Source organism: Nicotiana tomentosiformis, chromosome 2 (genome assembly GCF_000390325.3).
Source record: "Nicotiana tomentosiformis chromosome 2, ASM39032v3, whole genome shotgun sequence".
NCBI classification, from domain to species: domain Eukaryota; kingdom Viridiplantae; phylum Streptophyta; class Magnoliopsida; order Solanales; family Solanaceae; genus Nicotiana; species Nicotiana tomentosiformis.
The window spans coordinates 490119-510277 of record NC_090813.1 but is presented as its reverse complement, the minus strand read 5'-3'; the positions used below and the strand labels follow the sequence as shown (position 1 = coordinate 510277).

Sequence of the window (20159 nt, the reverse complement as noted above, 5' to 3'; positions counted from 1 at the left end):
GTTTTTGAAATAAAATTTAGTACATATTTAAAAATTATGTAAAGAGTACTTTTTTTTTTTTTGATTCCCCTCCCCTTTGATTTCCCTTTGTTAAAGCTATTGCTAATGTGATGACTCGAACCCATGATGTTGAGGTTTTAGGTGAGGGGTGAACTATAAATCAAAATATCTAAAAGAAATTATGGAAAAATTATGGTTAAACAAAGTTTAAATCTCGAAATCCGAAAAGTAATTTTTATTTTAAAATTTGGTTTTGCTTTATGTTTGTTGATCATACAAAAGCTGCAAATAACAGACAATAACGAATGGAACAGGTCCGAGTCCTGGTCTGCTTCCTGTCTGTTTACGCTTCCTGTTTTTTTTTTTTTCCTCCTTTCCTGAAACAATGGCAATGAACATATCTATCAGTTTATCAAAATCCCCTCAAATTATATAACCTTATTCTCCTCACAAACCCTCAAACGAAAGGCTCATTGCACTTCCTTATACTCTAAATCTATTTTGACATTCTGATCTTATTTTATTCATTTCAATTTCATTAGGAGTTTTTCTAATTATTAAAAAGCCAACAATAACTGTTCACTCCATTAAGTATTAGTTCAGCCATTTCAATTTGATTTTTGGAGAGTTTAATCAAATTGCATTGTGAAATCATTGGGCTGTCAATACGCGTTAATTTTGGTTCCTAGAAACAGCGCCATTGCCATTGTCATTAAATGGCGCTGTTGAGACACTTCTTTTACCGGAAGCCGCCTGATCGACTTCTAGAGATTTCTGAGCGTGTTTATGGTACGCCTTCTCAGATTCTTCCCCATTTCTTCAATCTTGCGTTTTCCTTTTTTGGGAGTTTACAAGTGTTAATTTACCTATAGGTTTCAAATTTTAATGTTTTCTTTCCCGCAGTAACTTGGACTTAAAAAGATAAATTATTGAGTATTGGAATGAATGGGTCCAAATGAAGCTGAATGGATATTGATCACTCATATGATCGCCGGACTAGTTTGGAATTGAGACATTGTAGTAGTAATAGTTGTTAATTTGGGCTTATTTTGCTAAATCAATATGATCGTATGATATTTCATGATAATTTTTTTTTTATTAATAAATCATCTTATCGGTTAGCTAAATTTGGAGCTACTTCTGCTAATAGTTATAGTTTAGCTCTAGTTTCTCCAGTTGTTTGAAGTAAATGAGCTGCAAAATGACAGAGCTAAAGAAATGCAACTTCATGTGGAAAATGTTGAAACCTCTTGCCCATAACTTGGTGGTTGTGAACATACATTATTTCATATTCTGGTCGAACTTGCTCAAGTACCAAGTTACATGTTTAAGTGATTTCTCTTGAACTTACTTTGTCGTCTCAAAGAAGGAATTACTTTGGACCAATGATTTCTTGGGTTCGTTTTGTCAGTATTATGTTTTTATCTTCTTTTGCTCTAAAATTCATGCTTGCAGTGTTCGATTGTTGCTTCTCTGGCAACATATTGGATGAAGATGAATACAAGACATACATGGGAGGGATTGTAGCTCAGTTACAGGACCACTATCCAGATGCTGCTTTCATGGTTTTCAATTTTAGAGAAGGTGATCGAAGGAGCCAAGTATCTGACATTTTGTCCCAGTATGGTATGACAGTCATGGATTATCCTAGGCAATATGAGGGGTGTCAGCTATTGCCATTGGAAATGATCTACCACCTCTTGCAATCGAGTGAGAGCTGGCTTTCCATCGAAGGCCAAGAGAACGTGTTGTTGATGCACTGTGAGAGAGGAGGGTGGCCTGTTCTTGCCTTCATACTTGCTGGTCTTCTATTGTACAGAAAACAGTACGCTGGTGAGCAGAAGACTCTTGAAATGGTATATACTCAAGCTCCTAGGGAACTTGTACATCTTCTGTCACCTCTGAATCCACAGCCATCTCAGCTTAGATATCTCCAGTATATCTCCAGAAGAAATTTCGACTCAGATTGGCTGCCATCAGATACACCTTTTTCCTTAGATTGTATCATACTTAGAGTCCTTCCTCTATTTGATGGTGGGAGGGGCTGCCGACCTGTAGTTCGTGTCTACAGTCAAGATCCCGCTTCAACTATGCCTAATAGAGGATCTATGCTCTTATATTCAACTTCAACGTCAAAAGAACATGTTTGCCTCTACCAACAGGTAATTCCAAGCTTAAAACGTTTGAGACTTGAAAGGTAATTAGCTGAAATCTGAAGTGTCCTGCTGACTCCTCACTGCAGGAAGAGTGTGCGCTGGTGAAAATAGATATCCGCTGTCGTGTCCAAGGAGATGTTGTTCTTGAGTGCGTCCATTTGGAAGATGATCTATTAAGGGAAGAAATGATGTTCAGGGTCATGTTTCACACAACATTTATTCAGTCAAATGTTTTGACGTTAACCCGTGATGAAGTTGATGTTCCATGGGATGCACAAGACCAACTTCCAAGAGAATTTAAAGCAGAGGTTGGCTGTTTATTTCTCTGACTTAGTTCTCTATAATTCATACTTTTTCGTCTACTAAGAAGCTATAGGACTTGAAGAATACTCATACCTGTATCAGGTGCTTTTTTCGGGTGCTGAAGCTGATCAATCTATCATCACCACAGAAGCACCATATGAAGATGAGAATGAAAGTGAAGGCGCGTCATCTGAGGAGTTTTTTGAGGTGGAAGAGATATTCAGTGTTGATGGACAGGATGGAAGGGCGGAGTCTAATGCCTATACAGTTCCAAATGGAATGCAGGATGATAATATTGAAATAGTCTGGAAAGAGGAGTTAGGGCGTCACACTTTACAAGATTGTGTGTCGGATGGGGTAAATCACAAACAAGAAAGAAAGATGTATAAGCAGCGGGCACCAAAAAAGAATAGTTTAGGTAACAGGGATGAGTTAATGGCCTCAAAAGTTGTGACTTCTAATGTTACAAGCAACATGGAATCAAAAGCTGTAATATCTGGGGCTACTGGCATGTCAGCAGAAGGGGAGAATAAGCATCGAGAAGGCACTCTTAAACAGAAGAAGTTTGAGCCGCAGGGTTCACAACAGGAGTTGAGTGGTGAAAGCAATAAACAAAAGGATGAAATGCCACCCTCATCTCTAAAGAGACAGCTATTATCCAACTCAAAACCAGCCGCTGATGGGCTTGGTCCGAAAAATAAATCCAAACAGCAGGAATCTCAGTGCACTCCTTCAAGACTGGCGAAGCCAAATGCAGTATCTCAGTGGATTCCTACTAATAAAGGTTCTTATACTAATTCAATGCATGTATCATATCCACCATCAGGATATAATAGTGCTCCTCGTGGGCTTGCCCTCACCAAGGATTCTCGATCTCGTTCAAAATCTAAATCTCCATCTTCTCGAGCTTCTATAAAAGCTATGGTTCCAGCTGACGCAGGTCGTGTTCCGCGGAAAAACTCTTCATGTCCTGCATTATTAGACATGTTAGCAGTCCAAGAGGCATTGCTTACTAAAGACTCTTTACGAGCATCAGCTGAAAGCCAAGCCATGCAATTTCTTCCATCTCCTCCAGGTCGTCCCCTAACTCCTCCACTGCCTCCATGTTCAAGAACTTCATCTTATAGAGTTCCTCAAATTCACGGAGCAAGGACAAATCTACCAGCTTCTGACATCCTAGCTCTGTCTTTGCAGGAAAGCCACATTATTAAAGCCTCTGTGACTCACCAATTACCCCCACCTCCACCACCTCTGCCCCCTCTGCCTCATCCATCCCTGCCACTTACTCGTAATGCCACATCTTTATCACCTCCATCCTTATCTCAACCTCTGCCTCCTCCTCTGCCTACATTAACTGGCTTGATAACTCCTATTGGTACCTCTCGCCCGCCCCCATCATCGCTTCCTACATCATCCAGCGTACTGAATGTTGCTACCTGTAAGCTCTTGCCGCCACCCCCTCCACCACTCCCCTGGTCAAATGGGGCTTATGCAGTTTCCTCTGTAGCATTATCAAGTTCATTGCCACCTTCACCTCCACCTCTATCTCCACCTATATATGCTGACACTGTATCCAAACCTGCTAGTTCTGGAGCGAATTCTCCACCACCACCACCTCCCCCTCCTCCTCTATATGGTGCCCCTTCTCCTCCACTTCCATTGCCACTACCTCCTCCACTAACTCCAGCTAGGCATAGAGTTGCTTCTTTGCTTACAATTAGTGCTCCACCATCACCTCTTCCTCCAACTCCACGTCCTCTTTCACTTGGTGCTTCAGCTCCACCTCCCCCTCCACCACCTCCCCTTCCTTCACGTGTTACTCCAACTCCACCACCTCCACCACCTCCACGAAGTGCCCCACAAACACCATTTCCACCTTCACCTCCTCCGCCTCCTTCACACAACAATCCACCTGCACCACCTCCACCTCCAATTCGTGGTCCTCCCCCTCCTCCAACTCCATGTTATTTCCCTGGAGCACCATCCCCACCCTTACTGCCTCCTTTGTGTGGATCTGCACCCCCACCACCTCCTCCTTTGCCTGAAGCTCCACGTGCACCTCTTGGACCACCTCCTCCTCCACCTCCTTCAATGCGAGGGCTTCCTGCTCCTTCCCCTCTTCCTAGTGGTGGCCCTCCTCCACCTCCGCCTCCAGTATGTGGAGCACCCCCTCCTCCACCCCCTCCTGGAGGTTATGCACGAGGTGTACCTCCTCCACCCCCTATTGGAGGAGGCGCACCTAGTCCACCTCTTCCACCAGGAGCTCCAAGACCTCCAGGCGGTGGACCTCCTCCGCCACCACCTAGGGCACTTGGGGGAGGCCTTACTGTAGGGAGAGGGCAGGGGCTTTCACGAACAGCAGGCAGTATAGCTCCTCGGAGATCTACCTTAAAGCCATTGCATTGGAGCAAGGTAACAAGGGCACTAGGGGGTAGCTTATGGGAGGAACTGCAGAGACGTGGAGAGCCTCAAATGTAAGTTCCATGCTTTTGTAGTTTAATACTGCCTATGCTCCATTCAAGTAAAATACTGATACCCTTTTGCTCCAATTCTAGTGCAACCGAATTTGATGTGTCAGAAATTGAGACTCTTTTCTCTGCGACAGTCCCCAAGAAAGATGGCACCGGAGGCAAAATTGGAGCAAAGAAGTCAATTGGATCTAAACCAGACAGGGTTCACCTGGTAATCGACTAATTTAATACCTTTTCTTGGCGAATATTTTTAAAAGGATCTAAATTTGCAATAAATGCAGTTGTCTTGATAGTATGCTATTCCAATGTGCTGTCCTGTCTGTTTATTTTTTCTTTTTCCTGTACATAGATTCCTATTGCATGATACTTTTCGTTCTTCTTTGTAGATCTGGTATTGGTGAGTGATGGAATTCCTTTTTTCTCCTTTATTGTTTCTCTTAACTCTGACTTATAATTCCTCCTTGTGATGAGCTTTTCTCTGTTGTTTTTGTTTAAAAGATTGATCTAAGGAGGGCTAATAATACTGAAATTATGCTCACTAAGGTGAAAATGCCACTTCCTGACATGATGGTGAGTTTGGTATTTTCTCTTCAATGTCATTATCTCCATTGTTGTCATTGTTGAATGCTCTTTTCCTTATTATGAAATAAAAATAACACCTTGTCCTGCAAACAAACATGCACATAGAGAGATTGTTTTCACATTTCATGGTAGAATTATATGCTGTGTTCAGGATAATGGGAGCTATATATTGTCAGAATATTGCAAATTTCATTTTTTATGGTAGTAATGCATGACACTGCCTTTGGTTTCTGTATTAAATTTTAAATTGCTTATGGCCAATCGTAGAAGGGATATCTTATCTCTTACCCACTCAGTTTTGTTGCTTTCTTCTATTATTCCGCTGGTTTGGACCATTTCTCTGTTTCACATAGTTAATGTCAAGAGGCTAGAATACATATACAAACAAAGGCTAGAATGCATATATTAAAGCAGGGAAAAGAAAAGAAATTACTGGCAGGAATGCTACATGGGTCCATAACACCCAGACTAGGCTTTTACAGGAAAAAAAAAGGGAGTGAACTGCTGAGATCTATCTTAAATAATCAATGTCTGGTCAAACCACATTTTCAAATCCAGCCTTGGTCTGGAAAAGCCTGCAATTACTTTTTCTGAAGCCATTTCTTTCCTGTGAACCTTGCACCCAAAGCTTGTTTTAGAGTGTTGTTAAAGGCTCAACTGACGCGTGGTTAAACCCAAATTCTAGGAGTAGTGCAAGCAGTTCGCATTTCCTAAATGATGCTTCAATAAAATCACCAAAAGGCTAAGGCATGCAACTCGTTCTACTTGGACTCTATCTTGAAGAGTTTCGACACTAAACAATAAATATAGCTAGTTAAGTGATATTAATTGTTAATGAAATGTTATGGATTAATTTGTTATTGATTAGGAATAGGAAATTAAAAATTTGATATAAGAAAGCTAGTCACTAGGCCTAAATTAGAATCTTAAATGGTAGTAAGTATATCTTTACATCTGTATCCGAAATTTTGAAGCAGTTTCCGAACTTGATTTATATGGGTTTTAAGTCCATAATCCATGCAACTGTTGTTTGTTTTCATCATTATTTTCTCTTGCAGTACCTTTTAATTTTCTTTTTATTCATTTGTGTCTTTCTTCACTGAATCCTTCACTTTAAATTACGCTTTCTTCTTAAAACCCAGCAGACCTTGGGCCTTTTTTATATATTTTATTTTATGTATACCTTTAACAAATCGCTATCTATGTTTAGACCTGGGTGATTCTCTTTTTCTTGAATATTGTTGCTAGTCTGGATGCTATTCACTAGGTATTTTTTTCCCTATCTTGTTACCCAGTAACAACGTTTATCTATGCGGCTTACAGGCAGCTGTGCTGGCAATGGATGAGTCAATTTTAGATGCTGATCAGGTGGAGAATCTTATAAAGTTTTGTCCTACAAAAGATGAGATGGATCTTCTCAAGGTGAAGCAAGCCCGTCTGAAGCTCTTATTCTATTAGCTGTAACTTTCTTTTTCTATATATCCTAAAGAACCTTTATTTCTCGGCTCCTTTCTGTCTCCTCTCTTTGGGTTGATCTTTCCGCAAAGTATTTTTGTTTTTAATTGTCTCTTGCTATTATAACTGCTCAGGGTTACACCGGTGACAAAGAGCTTCTGGGAAAGTGTGAACAGGTTAGTAGATTTGATAATATATTCATTTCAGGTTTTATTTCTCTCTACTGTTACATGTTGTCATAGATGCATTTACGAACCGAAAATGGGAGAACAAGGAAGTAGTTGAGTTTATTTTTGCAGTAATATCCGTTGTAGTGCGTAAGTTTATATATGATGATTGGACGTTAGATTGAGTAGTTTAACTTCCATTGTTTACTGTGACCTCTCAAATCAGGCAAACAAAAAAGTTTCTTGTACTATCAAATAGCAGGAAGTACCTCAGACGGCTCTTCTGTTTCATCTTATAGCTGAAGATAAAGAGATGTAGGTTGGTGAGGGGTAAAAAAGTTTAACAGGGCTCATATGCAAATTTCAACTTAATGAATCTATTTTAATTTTTCAAAAGAACGTTCAGCTCAGAATAGTTCTTTTCCAAGAATTTCTTTTAATTATCAAAAAGAAAGTTCAGCTCAGACTAGTTCTTTTCCAACTTAGAATAGATCCTGTAGACACCTAATTGCAAATGAGCTTTGCTATATGAATTGGGCAATTGATGAGGAGTCTAGGTACATAGTCTTTCTTAAGTTTACGTCTTCATTAGATTTAGTGTCTGTTAGGCATTTTTATGTTTTTCAATAGAAACAGAGGATGGAACTTATTTTGGGATTTTGTATGTATTGAAGAATACGGCAACTGTATCCCAATGTCACACGGATTGTCCGTAAACATGAAATACACCATTTTAAATGCTACCTTTATTTATAAATGAACTTCATTAGTTTTGATAAATGGACCTTGGGCCTAACTCAACCCCAAAAGCTAGCTTATGAGGTGAGGATTACCCAAGACCATATAAGGAGACCAAGGACCTCAAATCTCTCCGATGTGGGACAATTCAACACCCCCCTCACACCCAGGCCTGCAAACTGGAGCGTGGACAACATAAATGGGGGCCCAATATCGGTAACAATAATTGGATGGGCCTGACTCTAATACCATGATAAATGGACCTTGGGCCTAACTCAACCCCAAAAGCTAGCTTATGAGGCGAGGATTTCCCAAGACCATATAAGGAGACCAAGGACCTCAAATCTCTCCGATGTGGGACAATTCAACAAGTTTCATATTAAAAGAACACATGTAACGTATTACACTTTAGATATGTCTTAAAACATCTTTTTTTTGTTGCAAAAATAGACTAGCAAATACTTGATTTAGTTCAAAATAGGTGATGGTAATTACGCATATGCTAAAACTCAATTGGATTTCAGAAACTTATCGGAATTCGTATTCCATGTGAATTTGGGATACATTTGTCCGTATGCTTCAACCCATAGAATCAGCATAGAATAAGCAACAGAGAACGGACTAGTTTTCGATGATCGAGGCTATGAGCAGATTGTTGGATACACAAATTGCAAATTGGGCGGGATCACCTTATGATAGAAATAGTGTATTTTCGTTAGAGGTAATTTATGTCTTGAAAAAGTGGGAAACATAATATGGTTGCTCAATTTACTGTAGAAGCAGAATAGGCAATGGTTGTGGCAACTTTGGAACTAATTTCGATCAAACATTTAAAGAATTGAAGTTTGTGCATGTTGCATCGCATCCAGGTTTCATGAGTGAGATCGATACTCTCAGGTATCATTGTCACAAAATTTGAAGTCAAAAGATCAGCTTGTAGATATTGTCACCAAACTCCTTACTGGTTCTTGAATCAGCTACATTTGTAACAAGCCGGGTACATAAAACTTGTATGCACTGCTTGACGGGGAGTATTAGATAATCAATGTACATAGTTAAGTTGTATATAGCTATACTTACTGTTAGCATCCCACATCGTGGGAACATGATTATGTAAAGTGTTGATATAAAAAGATCCAACATAACATACACTTGTCTTCGCGCATTCCACATATTTCTTTCTTCCGTGTTATATTTCTCAAAAATTTGCTGTCATTTTTGTTATCTATTTTAACATGAGTAAACATCTTGGACCTATCTTCTGTTTCGTGATCTGAGTGTATGTTTATTTTATTTTTAATTTTTTTTGGATAAGGTCCTTGGCGCTTTCTGCGTCAGGGTTCTTTAAAAGAACTAGCACAATGGATACATTGAGTTTATGGTTAGCTAAAAGAACTAACACAATGGATACATATAGAATTATTAATATGAATACTCTTATTGAGCCGAGCTCGTGAATTTTTCAGTTGAGCAATAAAATGTTTGAGCTCAAGCTTTTAGCAAGCCTGCAACAATTGAATTTGGGCATGATCTGTTTCTCAATTTGTTTGCAACCTTACTTAAGAGGTCCTTGCTTGTAACAGATATTCATGATAGCTTGAATCTTATTGGATCTTCTTCCTATGAAATTATTGTAGACTGATTTAGGTCTGATTGATTTATGAAATTATTCCCTTGTTCCGTTATTGGTTTGGGGAAATTCTTCTAAATTTTTTCCCTGCCATCCATGATCTTGTACGTTTAAAGATTGGAAAAGCAGCTGACACTTTACCTGGTTTTGCAGTACCTTTTAGCTCAGATTCCAATGCATCAGTGGCTTTCCTGATATTACCTTTTGTCTTTCAGTTCTTTTTAGAGCTGATGAAGGTGCCACGAGTGGAGTCAAAATTAAGAGTTTTTCTCTTCAAGATTCAGTTCAGCTCTCAGGTATGTGTACATCTAGAGATCCTGGCTGAAGTATTCTTGTGGACGTCTGAATTTAGCTTCATCTCAGGTCTCAGACTTCAAGAAAAGCTTAAACACCGTGAACTCTGCTAGTGAAGAGGTACTTTTACAGTTTCTGTATCTCTTCTTTGTTTGTTCCATTTCTATCTTAGCCTTTGCATGAGTCACTTCGCTTGTAGCAGGCCCGGAACTCCCTCAAATTGAAGGAAATTATGAAGAAAATATTGTATCTAGGGAACACATTGAATCAGGGAACTGCCAGAGGTAGGACTCTCTGTCCTTGTCTTTAGTTATTACATGCATTTTATTTTTTAACCATTGATGTCCATCCTTGTCATAGAGGTTTTACAATCCTTCAGCTATCTTAAATGTGAACTAAAACCGAAACTTGATATTCTACATGTATGGTTAATGTAATTGCTGCAAATCTGGAACCGAAGACATCTAATTTGTATACAATGCTTGCTGAAGTTGATAACAATGATTGCTTGACCTTGCCATGAACAAGAAGAAGAATAACGATTTTTCTATCTAGATAAGTAGAATATGGGCTTTGACCCTAAAAATGGTGGTTGGCTTCTCATATTATGTATACAATTCATAAAGGGAAGTCACAAGTTTCATCCAGTAGCGGAGCTAGGATTTTCACTAAGGGGTGTCAAAATTTAAAGAAGTAAATACACGAAGAAGTCAAGGGGATTCATGACATAGTATATGTACATTAAAAAAATTACCTATCTAAACAGTGTAATTAAGGGTTGTCAATTGACACCCCTTGGAGCAGTGTGTCTCCGCCATTAGTTTCATCATGTTTCTGCTAATTTTAGAAAAGAAAAATCTGAATTCATTTAAAATTTTATCAATAAGCAGAGTTACAGAATCCTTCTGTCACCGAGAAATTTTGAAAAGAGTTCTGTGTAAAATATTTCTTTAGATAGATAACTGTGAGCTTTAAATTGGTACATAACAGACCCAATTACCAAGTACGATTAGGCTATGTTACTCTGACTCTTCAAAAATGTTGTTGGGTGCATGTCGGTTCCTCCAAATTTTGTGCATTTTTGAAGGATCCGACACGGGTGCGGCAACACTTTTGGAGAGTCGGAGCAACATAGCGATTAGGTGTCTGGCTTGACTTATACCTTCATGGACTTCAATTATTAGATTGAATAATACTTGTTGCTTGAATTTCCAAGCCTACTAAATTACTGACTAGGGCTTACTGATTGATTTGTTCCCAACCTAGATCAGTTTTCCATTTTGGATATCTGGAGAACAGAAGCATATATTTTGATTCGGAAATGATAGTTGCTCTTTGGAGTATAAGCGCCGACATTTTTGGTTTCTTGGTACTATATTTTGCAATTAGCACATATTGCACTCATCTTATGTGGCTGAAGTAGTTCTGGTGGAACTTAAGGAGGACCTGACTACAAACTAAGGATGTTATATTTCTATGTGGTCAAGCAGAAGTATATCGAATTTTGAGACTGAGTTCCCTGTACATTCTTACTCCAGGTTCTGCCGTTGGATTTAAACTGGACAGTCTTTCAAAGCTCACTGATACACGTGCTACTAACAACAGGATGACACTCATGCATTATCTTTGTAAGGTGTGGATTACTCTCATTTCATTTTTCCTGTTCCCAAGGAAAGCTACTTGAGTTAATACTTCCCCCTCTTTCTTATTAGCTGTTCTCTGGAAAATGGTATCTCTGGTTCATACAGTCATCAGTATACAGTATACACTACCTCATGAACACACTCTCTGTTTTAAATCTTCTTCAATATTTCCTGAAAGATTTCCTTTGCACCGGTTGACTGTTTGGCAACACTATGCAAAAACTTATCTCGAGAGGATAATTTGGGTGCATGTGGAATTGCAGGATTTTCTATGTTCTGAAAGTACTGCAGATATGGACCCCAAAAAAGAGAATTTTTGGGAACAAATTGGGTACAATTTTTAAGATGTGCGACAGAAATTGCGGTAGCTTCTAGGGTTAAAAGTTTTCCCAACCAATGTATGACTCTAACCTGCTCTCACACTCCCTCGTATGCCTAGACCGCCAACTGGAGCGTGGACACTCCAAACAGGGACGGACCTGGATCTGATACCATGGAAACATATGGACCTTGGCCCTAACTCAGCCTCAAAAAGCAAGCTCACGAGGGGAGGAATGCCCAAGTCCATATAAGGAGAGGTAGTTATGAGGAAGCTCGGGGACTGAAGGTATGAGCTCAACGAAAGCTGGACGCAAGTGGCATTTGGTGGTGGTTACAGAGCATCTCAGTTAGGCAGTTAGCTAATAGAAAGAGTGAGTTCATGAGCTCAATAAGTACTGTAATTAGATACAATACATGCTAAAGCATAATTCTCAAGCTTTAGCTATAAATGCAACTTCACAGTTTATATATTGGTGAATCAAATTACAGTTCTCTCTCCCTTCTTTCTTCACTAACTCGAACCCCCTTCTATTTCTGGCTGAATTCCTGGAGTTCCTCCGATTAGGTCAACATTCTATAATCCCCAGCCAACCAGTTTCCTGACTTCTGGTAACAGACTCGACTTTCTCTCTACAAATAAAATCCATCAAACCTCAAAAATCCAAATGATTGTTAAACTTACTTTATCTTGAGGATTCTGCGGACAGCATCGGGGGATTTCTTTTTGTTTTGTTTCTTGCTCAGGAGCTACAAATATGCAAATGTGTAAAAATTGTGATGAACTTGCTTTGGAGCTCAAATAGATGAAGATGACATGGTACAGAAATGATGGCCTTCATGAACTTGTTAATTGAAGATTTACTATTGTTATAGTGGATTAGCTGAAACAGATAAAGCATTGCATTGGTTAGAGACAAACCAGACACTCCAAGCTATTGCATATTGAGCGTACAAACCTTGCTTATTCATAGATGGCAAGTAGTTTAAAGACGTACACGTCTTTTCTTAGATGGTGAGGAGTTTATAAAATGAGACTCGTGAAAGAAACTGAGATGTGATTTAGAAACTTGATGAACAGTTAATTTCAGGATAACAGACCAAATCGATCTAGTTAGTCTACCAAAACTTTTTTCTGGTTCAACTTGGATGTGACCGGTTCTTTCTGCCGGCATATAGCAGTGGCCGCAGTCGGATACCTTCAGTTCTGAATTCTGAAAATGCACTGCAGTGGAGCTCGAATGTAATTAATGCTACAATGGGACATTGGATTTTCATTTATCGATAGGTACAGTGTTAGAAAGAAGTTCCGTCTGATACCTAGGTATGACCAAACTCTAAAGAAGTTCCAAGAAAGCATATTTTGGAGACACGAAGCTCGTATTATTCATTTCTTGAATATCATGTGATTGTACACACTACCCTCCCCAGACCCCATTTATGGGATCAAACTGGGATTGTTGTTGTTGTTGTTGTTGTAATATCATATGATTGTGTGATGATTGATGTTTGCTGGGATGATTAACTGTGGGCATAACTTGATGTGAAAATAATTTCTCATAATATGTTAAAACTAAAACCTTCAGATTGAAGGCATGCTCCTGTGAAAAGGTCACTTGTCTTCTGCCTTATACAATTGTGATATACCATTATATTTTTTGGTGTGATTTGACTTGGCCATTCTTTTTGTTTTGTTCTATCGGCATGTAATGCTTCTTCGCTCTGTTGTCTGGACATTTTTGTGACTGAGAATCTCTTTCTTTTTCATTTACTCTTTTACTTAGATATCCTATCCCATTTCTTCGTGGCTCTTAACCCTCCTCTCTAATATTAGGTGTTATCATATATTGTTGCCTTTGTTGATAATATCTTTTTTATCTCAGGTTCTTGCTTCCAAGTCGCCAGCTTTTTTAGACTTCCATGAAGATCTTGCAAGTGTGGAAGCTGCATCAAAGGTTATTTATCTATCTTTTTCTTGCTATAATTCCTTTTATATTTAATTAGGATAAGTTAGAAAATAGTTTCACCTTGCAGATTCAATTGAAGTCTTTGGCTGAAGAAATGCAAGCAATCATCAATGGACTGGAAAAAGTAAAGAAGGAACTGGAGGCATCTCAGACTGATGGCCCTGTGTCTGAAACTTTTTGTAAGGTATGATGGAGATTGTAAGTCCTTCATAAACTATGTCTCAGTATTTTATGTATGCATATGTGCAACACCTCCCATGTTAGGAGGGCTAAACTTTTTTGTTCTTTCATCTGAGATTAAGATGTTATTGCTTGTTTAGGACATCTCTTGAATGACCTCCAGTTACAACCTTTGCCTCTAGAATCAAATATTTTGATTGAAGTAATACCCTTTGTTGCCATTTGTCCTTTAGCTGGCTCTAATTGGAACTGCAAGGCCTTTTTCTTTTCTTTTGTATATTGTCCCCTCCCCACTCTATCTCGCTCTCTGTAAGGACTGACTTCATGATTCTTTTTTTTAACGGAAAAGGGGCAAACCTACCACTTTACTATCTTTTAGTTTCTAAATGTGTAGTCCGTTATACTATCCGTCCCCATTTACCCTTACAGCTAGGAAAAGCTCTATATTTGCCCTCATTTTAAACGGAATGACACGTGGAGGCTTCTAATTAAAAGACCACCCCATAGATTAAAAACCCAGCCCCGTTACTCTAACCCATAACTCGACCCGACCCCCATTCCCGTTGTAACCCCCAAAAAAGACTTCATTGTAGCAGAAAAGCTGCGATTTTTAACCAAGAAATATGTTCTTTTTGGTTTTTAAGCTTGGGAAGGAAAGAGTTGAGGACAGTGCATATTGCTGGTGTAGGAAAAGGTCGGGGAGCGAAGGTGATTTGGAGCTGGAAGAGGAGATTCTGGCTTTCATTGAGATATCTGAGAACCCAAATGCTTTTCCAACAAGAAAAAAATAGGAAAAAGCTGGAAGAATGGATTTGGTAGAGGCTATAAAGAACAGAGGAGGGTGGTGTTTGTTTGGTCCGAACTATGAGGGTGATGAGTGTAACAGTTTGAACGTTAATTAGGTTGAGAATGTGGAAATGGATTTTGACATTGAGGAGTTTCATAGAAAAGTCAAGAGTTGTCAAGATGGTGATTTATTCCATGGGAATGAAGCTCATTTTCCTAGTTCTGAATCTTCTAATTCTTCATTTGGGAATTCTTCTCAGCTCCCCGCATCGTCCTCTGGTAGATCGTTGTGAGGTTCCTTACAACGAAATGTGCTTTCTTCTGAACCCTAATCTGCTTTAATGGGAATGCGGTCGGGTCGGGTTATGGGTTAGATTAATGTTGCTGTTTTTTAATCAATGGGTTGGGTCTTTTGATTAGAAACCTCCACATGTCCAACCGTTTAAAATGAGGGCAAATTTAGAACTTTGTCTAACTAAGGGTAAATGTGGATGGATAATATAACGGGGGATATTTAAATAATAAAAAATAGTAGAGGGTATTTTTGACACTTTTTTCTTTTTATAAGTAGGACTAAACTTCATGCATAAAGCTAATCAAGCAAAAAGATTGGCATTTCATATAGAGCTCAATGCGATAAATAAGAGAAAAGAAAGATATGCTGATTTGATGAATGCGCTTAAATCCTTCTCTTTTCACTGTTCCCGTTATATCCATCAACTAGAGTTTGTTAAATATTTGATATAAACCAAAAGTGTTCACTTTTAGCGAACTTAGAGGACCAACGCTGCTCGGGAGTATATTTAATGGACCATTTTGGACCTACCCTCAAACATAAGTAACCATTTTGTCATTTTACAGTACAATATTCTGCGGTAAGTACAATCTAGCTTTTGGATGATTTGGCTTAGAAGATAATAGAAACATAATGTTGATCTCCCTCCTACTTGTTTGCTAAAAGGGAAATCAGGTTTAGCTTCTTTCCTGTTTAAAGCTGCAGCTGCATTAAGATGGACTAGCACTATTTGGCCTAAAATGAAATTGAATGGCGTTAATTGTTTTCATATTCCTGCTTTCCTGAATTTTCACTCATTTAACAAGGGTTGATCAGATGCTATACTATGACGTTTCCATTATTTATCTCCTTTGAAAGACGTAAAATGCATACCCTTGTTGGTCCTTATGAGTTGTTCTATTTTAAATATGACATATCAGACTTTAAAAGAATTCATCGAAGTGGCTGAAGCAGAGGTGGGCTCTGTGAAGGAGTTGTATTCTTTGGCGGTAATGTCGTCTGCAATTTATTTCTATTTCTCATTACCAAATCATTTTATCAGAGGCTCATATGTTTTACTGCTGTAATTGATGCACAGGGCAGAAATGCGGATGCACTAGCACTATATTTTGGTGAGGATCCTGCCCGCTGTCCGTTTGAGCAAGGTAGCATATTTTATTCCCTCCTTGTCTCTGTGTTGACAAAATTTAGCTTATGGAAGTGGTCAGCACGAAGAGTTTTGAGCTAATGAATGTCCTTCAGAATTACAATACTAACCACAAGAACATTGTAATAGGAGGTGCCTTACAGGTTACGTACTGCTAATCTACTAGGATATAGAAACCATCCTAATTTACCCAGTCGTGTTTTAGAGAAAGATATGTGTGGATTTAGGTTAGTGCTGTGACAGGTCTGGAGTGTACGCAAAGTTTTCAGACTGGGTTGATCTAGTATATATTGGCTTTCTTGTAAAGGTTGCCTTGTCTAGGGTTCTGGCAGACCATTTAGGACATAAGTGGAGATAGATCTAAAGCTGTCCTTCTACTTAATTAAAGCTAATATGACTAGTTATTTTGTGACACTTCAACTTCTTTGACAATCAGAAATGAAGAGTTGATGAAACTATAAACTAGTGTCACCTAACAACATGCTCCCTCATTTTTAAAATGTGAAACGGCACATTAAAACCTTGTTCAAATCACTCTTTGTTTTTTCAACAAGGGACAAATTACAAACATAAAACCATTTTGTGATTAAACATTGAGATTTTGTAGCTCTTTGTGTAAGAAAAATTTCCGATTATAGTGGATCTTCTTTTCCAATTTAGAGATTCAATTTATTGATACCAACTACTATAACCAATTTCAGTGTATATTTTGCCTTTTTCCTTTTTTCTATAGGGCTTTTATAGGAGAAGTGGGGTAATATAAGATCATCAACTGCTTGGGTAGTGTAAAATATGTGTAGCTTGAGAAAATGAACGTAGATGTGTGTGATTTTAAGCATGTATACGGTGTCGTAATCACATTGTAAAGGAAGGAGATTTGAGAATGAATTGTCTGATCATTCCTCAAGCACATTGGGCTTTATATAGTGTTTACAAGTGATCTTAAAAGGAAACTAATTCCTAATACGTCCTATTTGTATTTACACAATTATAGTACGTCCTATTGTATTTACACAATTATAGTGATTCTAAACTTTTCCTACATAGACAAGGAATGGGCTCTTGCCATATTATAATTTTGTAATTCTTAACGCACATATTAAACTAATTATACTGGAAGCTACGTAGGGGTAAAGTCTGCGTACACACTACTCTCCCCAAACTCCACTATGTGGGATTACACTGGATATGTTGTTGTTGTTATTGTTGTATACTGGAAGCTACGTCAACAAACACTTATTCATCGAAAGCTTCAGCAGAAGTAAGAAGTTGAATAGGGAAGTCTTTTTTTTTTTTTTGGGTAACATATCCAATATATTTTTTAAATCATCAGCACAAAGTTTGTACTTGAAACCAAAATTTACATCTTGAAGGGCTAAAACAAAAGGCAGAAACCAAAAATCCTTGTTCTTCTTACAAGGAGCCTAAAACTTCTAAGGTTGAATCCTGATCATCTATATATTCTTTTTTACACCAAAAACTAAAAAGAAGAATACAATTCATCTTGATCTTCTGTATAGAGCTACTTGTATCTTCAAAGCATCTTGAATTCCTCTATTTGCAAACAGTCCACCAAATAGCTGCTGTGACAACTTTCCATCTGTCTTTTTAGATGTAGAGCTTCCCCTAGTGTTCCAACTAGACAAAAGTTCATAAGTTCTTCCTGGCATTGTCCATCTAATACCCCTGAGGTTGATGAATAACTCCCACAATTAGCTAGTTAATCTACAATATAAAAACAGAAGACAAATTGTCTCTGCATCTTGTCCACACAGATAACACCTTGAACAAATTGGCGATCCTCTTTTCTTAAAAGATTTACCTGGTTCTTACTATGGAAGGGGAGCCTTGGCGTAACTGGTAAAGTTGCTGCCATGTGACCAGGAGGTCACGGGTTCAAGCCGTGGAAACAGCCTCTTGCAGAAATGCAGGGTAAGGCTGCGTACAATAGACCCTTATGGTCCGGCCTTTCCCCGGACCCCGCGCATAGCGGGAGCTTAGTGCACCGGGCTGCCCTTCTTTGGTTCCTACTATGCTATTGGACTGTAATTCTTTAACAATGGTATACATAATATCTTGCCTAAAACGGTTAAATAAATCCTGTTGGCAGAGATTGGTATTTCAGTGAAAGAAAAATCCTTGGTCTAAAGAAAATGAAGGCAGTGATCCATGAGGCTATTAGCTATTTTGTATGTGGACATCTACGAATTTCACTCTCTCGTACAATTTAATGCAAGGCGCCAATTACAATCAGCAGTTTTATACAGCCCGACCTTCAACAATTACTTACTTTCTGGCTAGATTTTTTCCTATTTTAGTTTCTTCTGATTGGACACATAAGACTAACTGTCGTTTTTGTTAAAGAAGTTAAAATGCCAATCTTTTAGGTTTTCTGCTGTACTTGCCACAGTTTCTTTCGTGGATTGACATTATATTCCTCTTGAAGTCAGCATGATCTTTGATATCCTATGTGGAGGTTTTGTGTATTTTCCTGTGATTTTTTCTTTTTGGTTGGTTTAAGATTGGTCCTCCGTCATTTCAGGGAGGCTGTACCACCTGCTTATTATTACATTTGATTGATTTACTCAACAAGTGTGCTTATGTTGTGCACTGCACTTCAATTTGATATGCATTTAGTGTCTCTTGTGTTTGTCTTCCTATGCTTCATGTATGCCTCAATGTTGTCATTGGTATGTTCATGTGAGTGTTTAACATTTTTAGGTGCTAATGCTTTTCTGATTGGTATCTGGGTGATAATCTGTGCAGTCGCGGCAACGCTCTTAAATTTTGTGCGGTTGTTCTGCAAAGCCCACGAAGAGAACAAGAAACAGGCTGAATTGGAAAAGAAGAAAGTTCAAAAGGAGGCTGAAATGGAGAAAGCAAAAGGAATTAATTTAAAAACAAAGAAGGGTGTGGAGTAAATAGGAATGATTTCGTTGTGTTCCTTGAGGGAATTCTGGTGTCGTGTGGTTTCTCTGTCGGTTACCAGTGTTGACCGAGGACGCTTGTTCAAAGACAGGCCAGAAGCCTCCGACACTATTACAGTGCTCTGGCATTATCTGGATTCAGAAAAGGAAGTCCGACGTCGAGGCTCTTTTGAACCTGGAAATGCATTGAAGAGAGGAAGCTGGTACACATTGTTTTCCAGGCTTTTGGATGACGCAAACAACCTGTTGGTCATCCAATGGATCACTTGAATTTTGTTGCTGTCAGGTGATCATGACTGCGTCTAATAACGCAAATTTAGGTATGCATTTGCGAGCCAACATGATGGACTCGACGTTGGCACAATGTCTTCCATGGTCTCGGCATTCACCATCGACAGCAATTATGCCATGGAAAATGTACATTGGAAGCTTAGCAGGGTTTTTCACTAAACTCCAACTCTTGTATGTAGATTCAAATTTGATTCTTTTCATTGTAACATAGGAAAAAGGTTCCTAGTCATTTCAGATTCAATGAGAATCCATTGGTTGTACACAAAGCATAGAAGAGATAGGAAAAGGTTCTGTTAGTAATAGCGACTTGACAAAATGCAAGCTGTAGACGAGTTTTTCTCCTTTCCTATATTCATAATTTTGAAAAAATTATGATATATTTATTTATTAATGGCAGAGAAGTTTCTGCATTTCCTTCTCCTTTTTTGATAAACAAATATATTAATGTGGGATAATGGAAAAATCCCTAAGGCCCAATGGCGCAAGTTTCGAAACTCGATAGTCAATGGGTCTGACCCTCTATCCTTCTCCATATCTAGATTTGATCTTCGAGGTTGAGGATCTAGGATCAAGGAGATTGAAAATTTTATACTTATGTTCTTTTTCTTTTTCATATTAGCACAACTGCATAACCAACAGAAATCTGTGAATTCGTTGAATTACTTTGAAACTCCACCTTAAAAGAAGTAATTTGATGATAATAAGCAGATTTAGAAGTCCAGCCAAACTGGTCCTTGCATCTTTTCTGATGATTATATTTCTTTAGGTTCTATTTGTCTGCACTTAATGCAGATTTGGATCTGAATCCG

General features: G+C 38.5%; 1 protein-coding gene across 5 annotated transcripts; it reads left to right on the top strand.

Moving 5' to 3' along the window:
• The first annotated feature begins 251 nt into the window (after positions 1-251).
• On the top strand, positions 252-19741 carry LOC104120814 (formin-like protein 20). Of its 5 annotated transcripts, none has more exons than XM_070194887.1 (17): positions 253-789; positions 1456-2162; positions 2243-2464; positions 2562-4933; positions 5015-5141; positions 5429-5500; positions 6836-6934; positions 7102-7143; positions 9718-9798; positions 9866-9916; positions 9996-10080; positions 11335-11429; positions 13641-13712; positions 13792-13908; positions 15906-15974; positions 16064-16130; positions 18899-19741. In XM_070194887.1, the coding sequence occupies exons 1-17, from the start codon at positions 717-719 to the stop codon at positions 19051-19053; spliced, it is 4506 nt and encodes a 1501-aa protein (XP_070050988.1). In that variant the 5' UTR covers positions 253-716; the 3' UTR covers positions 19054-19741. The 5 variants fall into 5 exon arrangements, 4 of the variants coding, with proteins under 4 accessions (XP_018621931.1, XP_070050989.1, XP_070050988.1 ...); XM_009632656.4 differs by having other exon boundaries at positions 254-789; positions 9999-10080; XR_011413603.1 differs by lacking the exon at positions 18899-19741 and having other exon boundaries at positions 252-789; positions 13792-13922.
• Positions 19742-20159: the final 418 nt, after the last annotated feature.